Below are 18590 nucleotides of genomic sequence, written 5' to 3' on the forward strand. Positions count from 1 at the left end.
ATCATAAAGTTTTCCTCATCATTAACAGGAAAAATAACTTTATGTACTTAAGTCAGAGTTAAATCTTATTTCTTCTGAATCTTCTTTCTGAATGATCTGATGTTCTTTTAATAAAATGACAAAATTTCTGATTTGAATCTTATTTCTTCTGGGAAAATTTAGTGGAAAACAATAGGGTTTATGTAACGATTAATTTGGTACAGTGTTCTACATAGATTTCCCAATCATTGTAGGAGTTAAAAATCAGAATCTCTGTAATTGATCTAAGGAAGACATTTTTTTGTAAGCACCAGAAGAGTAACCCAGTTGTGTCCTTTTCCAGTTTTCAGTTTTAATGGTGGAGAATCTAAAGCTTTTGGAAGCAGCATAGGTTTACAATAGATTCTTACAGCCCTTGTGACACAACTGTTTGATTATATTAAGCTGAAACTGAGCATCTCATCTGTTATAGAAAGAACAGTAGCATTTTGCTGCTGGAAAGCTTATTAATATATTGGATTTTTTTCTTCTTTTTGCTTTTCCCAGCGTTCAGCCTCCCTAAGCTTTGTGGGCTTTCCAAACAGTGCAGAAATGGAATTATCTCCATCAAGGTTATCCAGCTCGGCTGACCCAGAGGTGAAAGGGGCAGCTGCTGTGACACCTGGCCCGTCCCCAAACGCCCTCTGTGAGTGTGATACTGCACCAGAGCCCCTGCCCAGCTACAGCCTGGCTCTGGGCAGGGCTCCCAGTGACCCAAGCCCTGGGGCTCCTGCTGGCCTTGCACCAGGTGATGCACTCCAAGGAGGCACTAAATGCAAGGTAGGGATGGCTCAAACTCCTCTGCTGAGAGGGAGTCCCCTTCCATTTACAGCAAGTTATTGTTGGTCAAGCAGTCAAAATACTGTTTCAATTAAAGTCTTCCTTATCTGGTATTTGAAGACTGCTTACAAATTGTATTCTTAACATGAAAAGAATGAAAACTCATAATTGATTTTTGCATTTCTTTCTCCCCCTCCCCCTGCAGCTTGAAAATGAAGACTTCAGTGCTGTGGATTGTCTTCTAGAAAACAGCTTGGCTACTGCTGGGCAAGAGGTAGTTAATGAATTAACTCTTTCTATGCAAAAAGTGATGGAAGAACCTATTAATCTTTCAATCAAAAAGTCTCAGCTCACTTCTCCTTCTGAACTGCTCAGCAACACTTCTTTCCTGCCTGTGAATGCCAGAATGAGACAACCTAGAAGCAAAGAAGGTACCAGGCTTTTAATTATTTCCTTTAGGTTTTGGGGGTTTTTTTCTTTCTTAGCACTGTGCATTGCAAGCAGTATGCTTATTAATATACTTACATGTAAATGTGCTTTTCCAGCAAGCTTCAAATGTTATCGGAGTACTTAATCCAATGGAAAAGTGTGTTTGATCTCATTTGTGGAGGAAAAACATGGAAATTATATGCTTTGAATTTGTAACATCCCTCATTGTGAACCAGAAACGAGTGTGACTGTGTGAAGTACCTGGAGTATTAGTTCTCTTAGAAGCACTCCTGTTAATGAGACCTGCAGTTATGACTATTGAAGAGCTGGTTTGAAGAGTCCAAATTCAATTAAAAAAACCCACATTACTTCCAAAATGTAATGTGCCTTCTGCTAAGTCCTTCACATCAGTAGCATACCAAATTTTTGTTAACACATTGCACAGCATGTGCCTTTGCTTGGCTCTGTCTACTGTGGAACATTCCCTTCAGCCAAGGCCTATTTCTTCAGCCCTAATGGAGAATTAGGCTTTACTTAACTCTTTTCATGGGCAAATTGCCAACATCGTTGTGTTACACTCTAAAGCCTCATTCCTGCAAACTCTGAAAGTCAATGGGACTATTCATGCAAGCAAGGGATTGCAGGATCAAGCTGTTATCCCATGACTTATGCCAATATTTGGCTGCCTTTCTCTATAAGAGATGAATTAATATTTCTCTCTCTGTGCTGTATTTTTATTCAGAGAATTCTAATTAGTACAAAGGAGGCCTAGCCCAGTGAGCCAAGGAAATGTATTTGTCTTCTCTTGGATGTCCCATGCCAAACCGTGGCAATTATGCCACAATCATTTGTGTGAGTTGTAAGGATCAGGAGCACTCCTAAAAAGCTGTGCCTCAGGCAGGCTGCAGTGTCTTGGGGAAGGAGCAGCAATGTGGTATCTGGTGGCAGCCCCAGCATTCAGAATCTCACTCTCAGCTGTGTGTGCTCTCAGCAGTGCGTGCTGGGTATAAAATGCAGGCCCTGTTGTGTGAGAGGCTGGAAGGCCTTGACTGTTGAATTCAGTGCTGCTCCGTTTTCACAAGGAAGGACCAGGAGTGAGCAATTCCTCTCCTATCAGTGTTTAGGGGTGTGCAGTGAGGAGAGAGTCACCAGTGCACCATAAAACATGAATTCTGCTGCAAAGGCAATGCTAACTCTGCTGGTGGCTCTGGGTAGGACTTGCTGGCTTCAGCAGCGCTGTGCTGCCAAGCCTCGTTCCTTCTGGTAAATGTCTCCAGTGACTCATCCTTTTCTAATAGCAAACCTAAACATTTCAGCCTAATTTAAAACAAAATAATTCTTATCTTAGGCACACGGGATGTGGTAAAAATTGTGCAGAGTGGGATCATTTTCCCTCTTACAGCCACTTTTCTTTCTTATGACTTGTATAAACACCCTTCCCTCCTCTTCTCTTTCCTAGACTAAACAAATCTGATGGTTTCAGCCTTTCCTCATGGGTCAGGGGTTTGATTTTTTTTTTTTTTTTCAAAACCACCTCAATTCCTCTGTGCTATTTTGGGTTCTCTGCAATTAAGGAGTGCTGCCCACAGCCAAATGCGGTGCTCAGCTGAGGCCTCTGGGATGCCATGCAGAATCAGGGTATCAGCTTTTTACATTCCTCTGCAGGATGGCATTCCTCCCTTCTGCAGCAGCAGCATTAGGTGGTTGACTATAGAGAACAGCTCGCTTTAACCCTTAATTCCTTCCAAGAACATTTCCCTAGCCAGTTGTTTTCCTTTGGGATTACATTCATCTGACCCTCTGTGAGCACAGTTACCTCAATTCAGTCCTACTGGTTTAGGAGATTTTTTTCCTCTGATGCACTAAGGTCTATTTTTAACTGAAAACATTCTCCACAGTGCAACCCCTCTAGTTTGGTGTTTCCCACGAATTTTACAGGCACTATTGTTTGATGGGCACAGTTGCTGATGGAAATGTTGGTTAATGTAGGATGCCAGCACCACTGCAACATCCTCTGCTTTGACAGTGTGCAATGAGAGCTGCTCCTTCAGCTCGGTGTGCAGTCTCCTTTAGTAATTCTGTCTGTGACAGGGCTACCAACCCTTCACCTGAGCAACAATCACAAGTGAAAAATGCCTTGGATGCACCTTTTCCTTGTTAGTCTTCATTTTATTGTTCCTTGTGGCAGCTACTGTTGACCTGAGCTAGATTTTAAAAATCTTTTAAGAATCTTTTTTCCCTGGCCCTCTCTTATCTCGAATAAACCACGATATTGTGTTTGTTTCTTTTTTGTATTGGCTGTGTCAAACTAATTCCTAACAAAAGGTGAGATTACAAAATTTTTCAGTGGACTTGTATTTCTGAGGACATCCACTGAGACATTTGTCTCTATCCTATCCCATTTCCCCAGAACTGTGTTATTGCTTGTGTTTAATGTCAGTCAAAACTACAGCCAGATGCTGATACAGCTACACAAAGCTACAGCTAGATGCTTAAATAGCAGGTAGTTTGGAATTCATGTGTTTCTAAGTTCCAGACACCAGAGGAAAGAAAGTGATTGTAGTGTAACTTTTGTCCCGTGGTGGCAGATGGGAGACACAATTTACTTCCTGTTTTCAAGTAACTGGAATTATCCAGAAGCTTCTTAGCATGGAGCTGGAGCCCACAAAGATTTCCTGAGCCCTGGGGGTTCAGACCTCATTGGTTCTGTTTTTCTCAAGTGAAGGCTGTATGGCAAAGAGGATTACTTATGTTGTTTCATATATATGGATCTGTGTGATATGGCTGTGTACAGACATTATTCCCTGGGGAAGAAACCATTTCCACAAAATATTTCATATATACTCCTTATATTTGGAACAGAAGCTGTGGTTGAAAGTAAAAAAGACAAAGGCTCTGCACCAGAAGAGAAAATAGCATGCACATTTTCTATACATATAGATTAAATTATTCCATATTTCACTTATGATATCGTATTAAACACCAGTCAGAAGTACATGAATATTGAAGTACTTTCTACCCTAATCTGCCTGTGATATTATAAATATTTGATTCGTTTTCTTATCTTCTGTTCCAGATTCCAATAACTGTGAAAAGGAACATTTTGAAATGGATATGAAAAGCAATCAGAATGTCAGGTAGCAGAGTCTTTTTTTATACAAAAGCACTGGCTGTGAAATTTTATGCATGTATTTAGAAAATTTGTCATAGTTAATGATGATAGAGAACTTAAAAAGATTTCTAGATTCCTTATAGGTATTAGTTCTGAAAGTTGCAAAGTGCTCTCCAACTTGAAAACAGCAATGGAAAAGAAGTGGTGAATACATGTATTTCTGTGTAATTTTCTAGAATGAATAAACACTTGCAAACTTATCTCACTTGAACAATTAGAAAATGTTAAGCCCCAATGAAAGCTAAAAGATATGTTTGGAACAGGATTAACATTACCTCAACAATTTTATAAAATTTGATTTTCAGCTACTGCTGTTGACAATATGGTAAAGTTGAAGTCGATGATGTGATGCGTTCCTGTTGAAATCAGCCACACTGAAAAGCATAAAATATGACTTTAATTGTGGTAATTAAGAATACGGAGAGCAGGGCAAAGCTTTAGCACAGGAGTTAGTAGTGTATTTACACATATGATTAATTTAAAGTGATTGCATTCACATTTCTTAAAGAATTGGTTTGTGAAAAAATAACAAGATTTTCAGCATTTGGCCACCAGAGTCACAGAGGAAAAGGAGCACAAACAATGGTGCATGAAACTGAGGATAGGGGAGAATTCTGTGGAACGTGGATGAATTTAATTGTGTGTCTTTTTGACTCCAGAGCTGCCCCAAAGGAGCAGAGGGTCCCCTACGTGCGACTGGAGCGCCTGCAGATCTCTGCCTCAGAAGTGGGGGAGCTGCCGGTGTTCAAGCTCCAGCCACAGGACAACGAGCAGGAGGGCAACTTCCTCCTGGTAATTGAGTGTGGCACACGGTCCTCAAGCATGTCCATAAAGGTGGGTGGGATTTCCTTGAGGATTTACCTGCCTTCTGCTCTTTATCCCGCTGGTTTGCAGGCTCAGTTTCTGGAATGTTGTACAGTAAAAAAGTGTGCTTACATTGCAGCTTTGAGCTTGCTGTGGAGCTCTCTGCATCTTCCATTTCTGAAAGTTTCTAGTGTTTTCATATACTAAGGAGCAACTTGGCTCACCTGTCTGGTCACAAATACAGGATAAATAGCTTAAAACTGGCCTGAATATGTATTTAAGTGCTAGGAACTGATCCCAGAAATCACAGTGTAATGGATTTTTAAAAGCTTTGTATTCTATTACTTCAGTGGAGTCTTGGGTGTGAACTTCTTTCCATAGAAGGAAACAGGAATTTCTGGTGGGAAAAAGACCTATACTTTTTAATGTTTGGGTTTTTTTGGGGGGGACGGTGGGAGGCTTGAGCTGTTTACCATAAAATTTGCAAGTGGGATTGTAGAATATCCTATTTCTATCACCTGTGGTGTAGAATCTGCACAGCTCTCACAGTGCTGCTACACTGTGCTCTGTGGAGGAAATGACCTGACCAAGGTGACCTGGCCAGCCAGTGGCAAATGCCAGGTGTGGACCTCCTGAACCCCAGTAGAGCTCACTGCAGAGAAGCACTTGAAAGCACTTGTTGGAAAATTGTTGGTAGTTGTGTCTCCCAAGTACAAGAAGTACTTGGTTGTCTGCAGATAACCAATGATGCTTTATGCTGATGTGTGAAAATGATGATTGTGTGATCCCAGATTTTTCTTCCTTCAAGATAAATAAAGATAGTCCAGCTGAAGGACAGAAGTCCAAAGAGGAGAACTCAGAGGATGGGAGATTTCTCATCTCCCAGGCTGCAGGACAGACACAATCTCCATCTGTTGATCAGAAGCTCAGCAATGGCATCTCCAGCATGAAAAAATCCCCAGTTGCTCAGGAAGTCAGTCCAATTGAAAATGAGGATTTCTGTGCTGTGTGTCTTAATGGAGGAGAACTGTTGTGCTGTGATCACTGCCCCAAGGTCTTCCATCTCTCCTGCCATGTTCCAGCCCTGCTCAGCTTTCCAGTGTGAGTATGGATGACATTTCACTACTGTGTTGTTCCTGCTCACTGCCTGGGGGCAGAAGATATCCTCAGGGATTTATGTTTCAGGCATATGCAAAGGCTGCATCTCTCACTTGCCTTTTTGATACTTTTTTTTTTTTGTCTTGCATGCAAGGAACTAGATGAATTATGAAAAAGAACTGTTTCCTGTCACTGTGCCCTTTCTGCAGTTAACTGGCCTGTATAGCAAAGGAGGTGGCAGACCTGAACTTAAAAAACGTTCATGTGACTCAGTGGAGGAAAATAAAAACCTAAATCTCATGTAGCATTTGGAGTGTAGACATCTGCTCTTCTTGGCAGAACAGAGACTAGCACAAGGGAAGGGCAATCACTGAGTTTTTATTCAGTTTGTTAGCAAATTTTATGGGAGATATAGGATTATCAGGGCTTTTGTGGAAATATTTCAGTCATTGCTTTCCCTAAGGTATGTTCTTTTGCAGCTTGTCTCAGATGGATTGTATGCAATGAACCAGAAATAGATACACGTCCACATACCAAACTTAAAAGTGAGACTGAATAATGTGGATTACTGTGGTATGCAATTCTAAATTTGTTATAAATCATTACTAAGCAGAACCAAAGTCTACTTCATTTGAGCCAAGCTTAAATCATTGTCTCAGCTGAGAAAAATATGTTGTGAGGTATTAATTTGGAGATTCTGGTTTCTCCTTTCTGTTTAAAAACCAGGACTTTCAGCTCTTGGATTTCATTATTTTCTCTAGTAGTAGAGTTATTACCTTCTAGTTTCAAAGCACTGTGAAAACCAAGTTTTCCTGTTAGAATGAACTATTACGGCAAAGTGAAACTCTAATGAAGTAAATTAATTCCCTTAATTAAGTTCTAAATTCATAATTCTTGAAATATCTTCATCTGTAGCTATTCAGACTCTGATGTTGTAGGAGTTGCATCACTGCCTTCACAAAATTCTTCAAGAAGTTTCTGAAAATACATCCACTAGCACAGACACACATGCCCTTGCAGGATTATGTCTGTTTGGTTTGGGGACCTGTGTATTATCACACCTTTTCTTATAATGTTGATTTCTTAAATAAATATGCCAATTATCGTATCAATTGATAATAAATATCTCAGTTATCAAAAGGGTCTGGGTTTGTCTTATGAACCAGTTGCTGCCTGTTTTTCCTTAGTGTTTTTTTTCAAAGCAGAACTTGAATCAGTGCAGATGCATACACTACTGGTAGATTATTTTAAACACAATTTTGTTGTTTTCTTTTCCTTTGTGACAGGAAAAGAGTTGTGAAGAGAATCTGAAATGATTATACTTCTAAGTGGATTCAAATCCAACAAAGAATATCTAGTACAGCGGGCTTCAGATTGCCTGCTATCATAATGCTAGTTAAGGATGAGGCTTTCCAAACAGTGACTTCTGAGATTTGCTGTTTGACAAGGGTGTGGAAAAAATTCCTAATGAGTTTTTTGGTTTTTTCTTTTGCAGGGGAGAATGGGTGTGCTCGCTTTGCCGTAACCCTGTGAAGCCAGAGGTGGAGTATGACTGTGAGAACACACGCTACAGCCACAGCTACAATGCACAATATGGCCTTGGTGACTGTGACCAGAAGGTGGGAATATTACATATTGCACTATTTAGAACAGGCCACATGATCTCAGCATGAGGCTTTGCTTTTTCATGAGAGAGATGATGGTTTTCACTGGGCTGCTACTCAAATGTTACACACACTAGTAAACACAACAAGAGCATTGTTATTATTTGGTTTTATATTATTTGGTCTTCTTTCTAGACATTGCTCTTTCATTTTAAAAATGTTATAGAAAGATGAAGCAGGCAGATGTGGAAATTCTTTTCTACTTTGAACAGGGAAGTTACTCTCAAGAGCAGAGCTTCCACAAGTCAGTTTTGCCTGGTTTGTGACGCTGAATCTTTTTCCTTTAAAACTTGGCACCTTCTCAGACATCTACTTGGCCCAGTGCAATGACATTTTTGTGATGAAGACACTTTTTGGGCACTTTTCAGTTGGATTTAAATCATCATACAGTCTTCTTCATATGTCCCATTAGTTTTCTTGAAGATATTTAGGCTCTTAACTCAGCCTAGAGGAAAGCTTATCCCTTTACATACCTATTATTAGTTTTCTCTACCAAATCTTCCATAAAATAATGGAATGGACTTCTCCTAAAGTCCACAGTATTTGGAAGGCACAAATTCAATATAGATGGTGTGTGTATATTGGTGATAACTGGACAGGGAGGAGGAGTCCACACAACTGAGTGCAGATGATGAGCTGGCCCTATTTCTACTGGATTTGGTACAACTGGGCAAAAATTATTGGGATTTGGGTCTCAAATAGTGAAGTCCTCTTTAGAGTTAATGATGATTAAAGGGAATAGTTTTCATACAGTACTACCAACTTACATTGGTTTGCATGAATGGATATGAGCAGTGGGAAACATTGGCCATTTAACTCTTTCCACATTGTTGCTGCTGTTCTCTCAGTTGAGAGCCAAGGAATAGATCTGGAGCACACAAAGTAAATGATGATCGTGATTAATTCCCAATAATTTCCAGGAAAATATTTATTTTCTTGCATTTCTTGACTATCCTTATTTTCCAAGGTGTAAAAATCTATGAGGCAAAACGTCCCCCTGACTAGAGTGAAGTGTGCCATTTTGCATCAGAATTTAATTTGAGAATTCCCTTTTTTTAAGTATGATTGATTAACTAAGGGCAAGAATGAAACTCCTTTGTTTTGAATTAAAATTTATTACAATTTTGGCTTCCACAGAAGTGTGAAAAGCTGGTGCTCTCACTGTTCTGCAGCAGTATGAGCCTCCCATTCCATGAACCTGTCAGTCCCTTGGTAAGTACTGCTCGAGCAGGGATCAGAGAGAATCCAGAGAACCTCACAAGCTTCTCCTTTGTCTTGAAAGATATTCATGAGTGTTTTTTTCTGAACAGTATTGCTTCCTAGGGAAGGGTGGGTGTTTGCCTCTTCTAAGTGCCTTGAAGGCATCAAGCCAGAGGCAGGGAAATGTTTCGCCAGTGCTCAGGCCATGTTTGAGTGCCAATTTAAGAAGCTGGTAGAATGGCAAAGGTGTATGAGGGGTTGTAGTGATTAAAAGAGTTGCCACATACATGGAGAATCTTGCAGTGTCATAAGAGAGGTCTGCGCTAGAAGTAACTCTGATCTCCCTCTTTTCTTGTGCTGTGCACACACAAGGTAAATGCGACTGTGCAGGGAAGATGTAGACATATCTGTTTCATCCATCCACTCCACAATTAATTAAGTTAATTTGCAATATTAACTGTCTGCTTTAAGGAAGGTGGAGACTTACACTATTGTAGCAGTAGAGCGCCACGTGCTAAAAGTTGAAGAGGGGAAAAATAAAGGTTTTATATGAAGGAGAAGTTCAAATAATGTTATAATTCCACCTAATAATGCTTGTAATGAACTTATGGAACATATTACCTAACAAGTAGGTTTAGACCCTGAAAGATTGAAGAAAGGGGATATCCTGGTAGCTGATACCCATTGAAAAAGGCTTTTGTTGAACTTTTAAAAGACTGCACAGCATCCTATTTTGAGTCACTCTTGACAGACTGCTTCCCAGATTATCAGCTGAAAGTATCACAGCACATCCTTTTTGTAATTGCTTGGGGAAAATGTCAGCTGGTTTTCACTGTTACATATATTACTGATCATGGTTAAATTTGGGTTATGGTTATCTGGGGATAAACTTTACAAAGTGCAAGCACCAGAGTAGTCACTGAAGTGTGCTATTTTTAGGATCAGTCTTGGAAACAAATATGTTTTAATCAAATCAAAAAGCACCAGGAAGATGATGGGCGAGTGTAGGTACTAAAAAATTAGAGATCTCTACCCTGATGCAAGGACTCCTCTGCAATGACTTCTGTCCAAAATTGCATAGAAGTCACTGGAGAGGAAATGTTTTAATAAAAATGTCACGTACATGCCTTTTATTCTTACTGCAGGCTCGGCATTATTATCAGATCATCAAAAGGCCAATGGATTTGTCCACCATACGAAGGAAGCTGCAAAAAAAGGACAAGTCCCACTACTCTGCACCTGAGGAACTTGTGACTGACGTGCGTCTCATGTTTTGGAACTGTGCAAAGTTCAATTATGTATGTTTCTAAAATGCATGGGTGGGGGGAGACAAAGCAGGGGCTGGCTCTTTCTGTGGCTGTCACAGTGGTGCAACTACTGGTTCCTTGGAAATCAGATGTAGGATTGGGATAAACAGAAGTATTAATCGGTTTTATTCTTTGGAAATTATGTCAGGGTTTTTTTAATGTCAGGAATGAAGTTTGTATGAAGTTATATACATATCTGAGAATTGGAGATACATATGGATCTAAGATTAAAGAGGGACATCTTCACAGACAGCTCTATGGAATGTTGCTGTGTTTGCTGTGAGAAGCCAGTCACAGCCAGGAAAATACCTAGGGGAAAATAAAATACATAGGAATTCCTAACCAGTGATTACTGCTGTTCTTTCAAGTTCACTGCTCATCTCTACTTCTTGGAGGTGCACAAATGTGTTCCTTAACAGCAGCATCTGGTTTTTACCTACACTGGAAATGCAGACGGACTAATGGGCTGTAGAAAGTGTGTGGAGACTAATGGAGATGTAGCAAACAGAGCCAAGGAGAGGTGTTGGGGTGGGATAGTTATTTGGGTTTGATCCTAGATGATTTCTGCGTGTGGTAGCACTGAGTGGTTATTCATTCCCTCACAGCCGGATTCCGAGGTTGCTGAGGCTGGACGATGCCTGGATGAATTCTTTGAAGATAAACTGAGAGAGATTTATCCAGACAGGCATTTCCCTTCAGTGCAGCAAGATGACTCCGATTCTGAAGATGTGGAGAGCCGGGACAGCCCAGTGCCATCCCAGGATTTCCAGTGGCCATCGTACGGGCAGGAGTGTGTGCAGCCCAAAAGGAAACGGCGCCACGCTGTAAGATTGCAAAAGCAAAAGCACTTGGTTGCTAAGTGGCCTCCCTGCTAACTCTGTTTACAGCTACTGATGGGAAGTTTTGGCAGGGCTGTCTGGGAAAACTGTCAAGCTTCTATCACGGATGTGTGATCAGTTCTACCATGTTATGTCACGGTCCCTTGAGTGGAATAAAGTGTCAGATGTGTATAAATGTGCGAACAGGAGCAAATGAAGCCTCTCAGGCTGGGCAGTTATCTTCCTAGCAGAAAGCTCTGTCAAGGTTTGTAAAAAGATTAAGCCCTTTAGCTATTCATTGTTTGTTTCCTTTGTACACAGGAAAGCGAAAAAACTAAAAGAATGATGTTTCAGCCAGCTAACAGCCTTCCTCAGGTATGACCTCCTCCAGTTATGAGATTTGAGGAATCCAGCAGCATGACTGGCAGAGTTAAGGTGTGTGGGAGGAAAGCAAAGCGCTCGGGCTGTTTATTGAAACTCTCCTCTTCTGCTGACCATATGCCTTATTTCTAGATCTTGTGGATAGACAACAGATCTAAAATGTTTAAATCTGTCAATATGCCATCTGTTAAATCACGTATATGTTTCGCAGTGTTTACGCTGAAGTACTAATGTCTTGGTTGTAGATGATGATAAATAATAATAAAAATAACATCCTAATAATACCTCATACTGCGGTACTATTTCATAATCTGTTCAATGTGACGTCTCTATGTTATAGAGCACAGGTAACCATGTAGTAATCTTGCAGCCTCAGTGTGAATGTTGGCCATGCTTTGTGATAAATACAATGTGTAGCCATTAAAGCTGTAATCCTGTTGTCTTATTCAATGATTTTTCTGGGAGCTTGGCTGCTCCAAAGCCTGTGAGATAATGTGATTATCTGATTAGCTGTTTCTTTTGAAGCACAGCGTTTTCATTAAATCAGGAAAGAGCGAGTGCTAGTAGTGGTAACACAAGAGCTCTTGTGAGGGCTGGTTCTCAGTGCATACTGGGTGCTGTGTTTGCAAGGCATCATTCTTCTAAAATCTAATTCATGCTTGGTAAAGCAGTGTGGGATTTCATAGCTCTCAAAGGCAGCATTTTTATACAACCCAAGACAGTTGTTTTTCTATAACGTAGATATTGGAATTCAGCAAATTAACTGTGGAGTGAATTACATGGTTCTAGAAGTGCCTATAAAATAATGCCATTTATTTCTGATTTTCTTTTTGCTTATTACCTGTAGCTGTGATTACCAGCAGTACTAGAAGATGATGATAATGCTAAGTATGTAGAAGCTCAAACAGAAAGGCTAAGATTTCTCTTTTTTTCTTTGCCAAATTTCACAATGTATAGGCAGAACAACCAAGAGCAGATTTAGAGTTCACTTGAACAAAGATTGTGTGTCACTGTAAAGTCTGAAGGGTGGGGTGGCTGACAGGACATCCCACCTGAGCAAAGAGTGAAAGTTTGCTAGCTGCTTCCCACTCCTTCCAGCAGCAGGTGAGCCACATCTCTGCATGGCCAGTGCTTTCCTCATGTGTGGGAGGGGCATCTTCCTCCTTAGAGCTCTGCCCAGCAGAATAATCCAGGCTGGAGCCTAGCTCTGAGACAAGAGGTTGTTGCAGACCTCAAACACAATTAAAGTTCATTTTAATTAGGTTCCTGTAAATAAAGATGATATTTTCAGCATAGTTTATATGAGCTATTTTGTCTGGTAACCATGTATGTTATTTTAGATTACACTTTAAAGGTTTATATATGAAATAATAATAAGACATGGATGTTATAGTCTACCATGTGTGACTTACTGTTTGCCCTTAACTTGGTAGTGTGCTAATCTTTCCTTTTCTTTGGAGAAATGAAAATCTGGATATTAGAAACTGACTGGCAAACTGTGAGATGAAGGGACAGCCTTTACATTTTCTAAATGTAATTCATATATGTTTGCTTTCTGTCAAATTCCTCAAAACAGTGAGAGTCTTGGCACAGGACAATGGGTGTAGGTTTGTCACTGAATTCATCACCCTTATCTGTGCTACAGGTGTCATTTCTTCTCAGTTCCTCCACCAAAGAACTATCTTTTACCATTACTAATGCAAAAATGGTATGCTTTTTTAGATTCCATCCAGGGGCAGTGGCAGAAATGTGAGAGATAGTGATGGCTTCCTTTTTTTCTGGAAGAGCAGAGTCAACAAGAGCCTTCTTCTGTTTCTTAAAGGCTGTAAGGTTATTAACTGTACCATTAGTTTTGGAGAACACCTGTTTAAATAAAATTTATCTGGGGTGTATTATGCTTTTATTAAAAATAGAAGTTTTCCAGTTTGTTATCATAAATAAAACACCTTTTTGGGTGTGTTCTGGTGGGACTGAATGACCTGAGCACTCTTAAGGCTAACTTAGATTCTGATTAATACTCTAAGACAGGTAACAATTGAAAAAAAAAAATCATAAACCTCATGTAATGTTGGTGAGCAGAACAAAAACTGAAGTCCTAAGCATGACTTAATATATTTTTAAACATTAATCCAAGGGTCAGCAAATTCACAATACAATGCAGGTTATAAGAACAATATATTTTTCCTACATGTAATGGGATACATGTATAAAGGGAAAATCCTTTCTGTGTTTAAACACTTGGAAAAGAGATTAATTGCAGCTTCATAATAGGTATGTCAAAGAAGAAATGACAGCTAGAGATTTGGCTTTCATTTTCCCCTAGACAATTTCAAAGACCTGCTTGTTCCAGTATGGTGACGGGAGAATGGCATCACAGTTAATACAAATAGGTGTTTAACCATACACATTAACCAATGACTGCATGTTTATATGTGTAATGTGCATTGCTGAACAATAAAACATGTGAAATGCCTTTTTGCACATCAATCTGAAATTTTTGCTCTCAGTACGTCTGCTTTCAATTCATGTATGGATTGTATAATATAATTTAACAATCATCAGCTAAATTGCTCATAACTTCTGATAGCAAAACAGAGCAGTTATGAAAGCAGCTATGCTAACTCAGGAGACAGCTTGCTGTTTGTGCTAATATTTTCAATACCAAGTAGATATTTTGCCTTTTTGTTTTTCAGTTGCTCTAAGTTATCGAGAAACAAACACGACAAGAACAAGTAGCAAAAATTGTTGGTTGTTTAAATGTCTGTACACATAAAGTGCCAAGAAACATGCAACTTATTAGTGAGAGGAAAAACATATTGTAATGTATTAAACTGGAGGAATCGGAAGAGATATTCTAAAACTGAAAATGCCAAAAATTGGAATAATTTACCAAAAAAAAAAGAGAACAAAAATCCTCTATTGGCAAGAAGTCAAGCAGACACTGCAAGTGTTTTTATATTATTATTGGTTCCTCTCTGTTTGGTTTTTGGGGAAATAAGACTTTCAGCACCAAATTTCTAACCTGGGGACCAATTGGCTTGTGGGGTAAGGAATCCTTCTCTCATGGTTACAGCTATGCTGATCTTCAGACATATTTAGGAGATAATTTATAGTTAGAGGTAACTTTTAAATTATATAAATAGGAAAGCGTAGAACATCTTCTGGGCAAGGAATTCCTTCAAGTGTTAAATACAGGCAATAAACTCTGTTACAGACAAAAAGCTAAATATCAGCTGAGTTTCTCTGATTTTATTTAGCTATCAAATGAGGTAATCTAGGAGAAATAAAGATAGGCAGTAGTCTTAAGCTGAGGAGGTTGTACAACTTTTGAAGCTGTATTTGTAGACCAGGAGCAAGAAGGAAGAGAAGTGTTTTTTTGAGAAATGCTACACCACTGTTTGTTCCTGTCTGTTAGTAAATGTTTGTGGAAGTATGTTTTACTGTGTAGTTATGTGTATTCTCACGAGAGCATTTAGTAAACTGGTAGCATTTAGATTAAGGGGACTTTTGTAGAAGCTTGTAATAGGATATGTAAAAGTAGGAAGACGGAATTTGGATGGCTTTTTTTTCTTTGGGAAAAGTGTTTCCTATGGTAGGAATATAACTGTGGAGATGAGAAATTGCAATGTTCAAATTTGTTGTCACATATCCAGGTCCAATTGCTCCCTTTTCATTCCAAGTGTTTTAAAAGAGGTTCTTCAAAAATAATTTTCAGATGACTTCTTCCTGTTTAGGGTGGAATTTGTAACAGACTTCCTGTAAATTTTCAAATCGGAGCTAATGTTTGGATTGTACCTTTAAAATGGTGAGAGTTGTACATTGCAGAATGATCATTTCTCCTGGCTGAATGAACACAGCACCCTAATAGGGCTTCAGATGTTGAACTCTGCTCACGGAAACTCACATAAGTTAACCTGGTTTTATACTGGGCCTAGCAAAATACCAGTGTTTAGAGATCATTAAAAAGCATCAGAATTGTGATCTCTTCGGTTAATGACACTAAAACAGATAGATTGCTGTGCCAGGATATTTTATGCAGTTATTCCTGGATTGTATGGTAATTTATAAGTTAGTGTTCATTCTGTAAATAATCACATTTTTGTTATTTATTACACTTTTAATGTTTCTTGCAACAGCATTAAAACAGGCCTAGATTTAAGTTGAGGAAATAGTTTATGCACATGTCTATAGCACACTGTGTAGCCTGTGGTGCAGAGTGCAACACTTCTGGATTTACAGCCCACTGGGCCAAGCTAAGCAGTTCTCTCCTGTGGCAGAACAGCAAATGGAAAACACCCTAATTTCTAACACTGAAAATATTAATAGAATAGGATGATCACTATAGAACAAGCAGACTGGGCAAGTGTTCTGTATATCACAGAAATTAAACCAAAACTTTATAGGATATTTTGTTCTATGGTATAAATAAAGGAACAATATAGAGCTTAGATAAAGTGAAAATCAATTCAAAATTAATCTTTAAATCCTACCCAAACTCCATCCTGCATCTTACACATAATTTTGAATACCTCAGGCATCTGCAGTGAAGTCTATTATTAACATATACAGGTGGGCTTTGGCTTATGAAAAATAACATTAAAGAATTCAGTGCTTTAAGCAAACACTGGACACCCCTCTGTTTCTTTTTCCCTGTGGCCTCTGAGGGCTTTAGAAAGACTCCTTAACTGGCTTTCATCTATGTTTGTGATGTACTTATAAATATTTCCCACTTATAGCTGTGGAAAACAGCATGACAAGCTAACGGAATGAGCGAGCAGCAGAGATGGAAATTGAATACAGCCCTCAGACCTGGTTACAGGATTATCTTGGAGCAGTGTTAAATGAAAGCATTGTGAGACACCTCAGGTTTGGGATACTAAAACCTTTCATTATGGAAGAGGGGATTTAGCTCTGACAGCATGCTGCAAATGATGCTGGAGCTTAGCACCTCCAGTCCTGGAGCAGTGTCAGGAGTCACACAGAGCTTGTTTTACCTACAGGGCAGCTCTGTTCAGTGAGGGGGAATGGGGCAATGCTCAGTCCACTGCTGCAGACTCACCTGTGCCTCACGGCTCCAGAGCAGCTGCAGTGGCCTGGGCAATGCAGACGCTGCAGCCATAACCTCTGGCTGAGCCAGGTTATCTCAGGCATGATACAAACAGCATGGATTTTCTCCAGAGAGTGAACCACATATTACTTCTCCCCAGAAGTAATATCCCATACCATTCAAGAAAGCAGAAAGTCTTAAATCTTTATTTTTGATCTTTTAAATACCACATAAATCTCTGTGCTCTTAATTGGAGCGAGCCTGCTGGGCGAGGAGTTCCCAACAATGACCTTTTGAGGTGACAGTCTCACTTCCTAGCTCTTGCATCATGTTCAGAGCTCTTCCCAGTGTTCTGTGCTGTGTTGCATCATGCCAGCCCGAGCCCGGTGCCATGGGGCTGGGGATCCCCGGGGGCAGGGAGAGACAGCCTGCTCTGGACACGTGCTGGAGAGGTGGGAACACCCTGGAGACATTCAGCCCCTCAGCTGGGAAAAGTGTTACTGCAGCACACCCTTTATCTGCTATCTAGATGACTCATATAGTGAAAGGATATTTAATGGAACGGGAATATGCAATTTCTTCCTTTCACTGGTCCTAATTAGGGCATACTGTAAGTATATGAATACATTTATAGCCACAGAGTTCAGCCTTTGACCCTGTTTGTGAGAAACCTGCAGAATGAGCCTGATTCTGTGTATATTGGCTTTTACTGCTTCCAAATAATGCACAATTTACAAATAAATTTACACTGGTTGCCTCACCTCTTCCCAGACGTCAGTACTATAATGCCCTTCTTCTTTTGAGTCAAGTTCTCCATTATTAATTCAGCGGTTTCTAATTAAATGATTAGCTAATCAAATTTTTTCCTCCTGAGTACCTGTGCAAATGCATTGAAGAGTGATTGATTTAACTGGGGTCACTCAGAGATAAATTGAGCCTTAACATTATGAAGTGTGAGAAATAAAGAGGAAGAGGCTCTCTGAGGAGGGAATAGGAGGACTTGACTTTTAGCCTTGTTGATGTTTTCTTACAGTTCCAGTGGGGAGAAAAAAAAATCGTTCTGGAGTTAGAGATCCAAAAATTACATGGAAATTTGTGTAATTACTTTACATGCCAAAGCTGAGATTCAGATTTTAAAATGTGTGTGACAGCATTAGCTGTTTTTTCCCTTTTTTTTTTTCTTCACTGTCTCATCATACAGGAAGAAAATGAGAATTATTTTCATGGAATTGAAGGTGAGTAAACACCAACAGTGATGCTGGGGGTGAGGGGTGGCACAAAAGTCTTTTTGCTGGTTTTGTCAGAGAAGTCAAGTTCTGTGTATAACTTTCCTCACCGTTTTGAGCAATGTTTCTGCAGCTCTCACGAAAAGATGAAATTCTTACACAGATGTAAAGGGGTGAGAGGTGGAGATGTCTTTTATTTCTCTCTCAGTTTTATTTTGCAACTGAATGGGTATTTTCTCAGGTTCCTGGGAAGGATTTAGGTGCTGCTCACTGCCAGAGGTGGTGGTACAGCCTGAATGGGTCAGTAAATTTAATGATGGAGCAAAGCTCAGCTTTTCCTAGTATTTCCTGTACAACGACATAGCTTCTGGGAGCAGGAGGGTCACTGCCCCGGGGTAAAGCAGGTGGAGGTTCGATGCTGGGCTGGCTGCAGGGCATCAGCAGCTCTGGTATCTCCAAAGCAAGCAGCTGGCTCCCTCTGCTGCTTTCAGCACGCTCCGAGTCGTTTTAAGCAAGAAGAATTCGCCTCCTCCAAGTTCTGAGGTTTCAAGTATCATTGCACCTTCTGGTTTTAATATGGTCTCCTTCCACGGGAGGTAGCTACGGGGCTGTGTGCTCCCCCTTAGCTTAAAATCTGTGCAGACCT

The 18590-nt window shown here is 39.9% G+C and overlaps 1 protein-coding gene across 2 annotated transcripts in view; it reads left to right on the forward strand.

Moving 5' to 3' along the window:
- Positions 1 to 14126, forward strand: part of TRIM66 (tripartite motif containing 66) — a 47685-nt gene extending 33559 nt beyond the window's left edge. For both annotated transcript variants that reach the window (XM_038138940.1, XM_038138939.1), the window contains 10 exons: positions 526 to 798; positions 1004 to 1229; positions 4304 to 4364; positions 5059 to 5233; positions 6012 to 6304; positions 7797 to 7920; positions 9103 to 9177; positions 10311 to 10463; positions 11078 to 11296; positions 11612 to 14126. In XM_038138940.1, coding sequence (XP_037994868.1) covers positions 526 to 798; positions 1004 to 1229; positions 4304 to 4364; positions 5059 to 5233; positions 6012 to 6304; positions 7797 to 7920; positions 9103 to 9177; positions 10311 to 10463; positions 11078 to 11296; positions 11612 to 11671 — 1659 coding nt within the window. In that variant the 3' untranslated portion in view covers positions 11672 to 14126. The remainder of the gene's footprint in view (positions 1 to 525; positions 799 to 1003; positions 1230 to 4303; positions 4365 to 5058; positions 5234 to 6011; positions 6305 to 7796; positions 7921 to 9102; positions 9178 to 10310; positions 10464 to 11077; positions 11297 to 11611) is intronic.
- The last annotated feature ends 4464 nt before the right edge of the window (positions 14127 to 18590 follow it).

This window comes from Motacilla alba, chromosome 5 (assembly GCF_015832195.1).
Source record: "Motacilla alba alba isolate MOTALB_02 chromosome 5, Motacilla_alba_V1.0_pri, whole genome shotgun sequence".
In the NCBI taxonomy this organism is placed as follows: domain Eukaryota; kingdom Metazoa; phylum Chordata; class Aves; order Passeriformes; family Motacillidae; genus Motacilla; species Motacilla alba.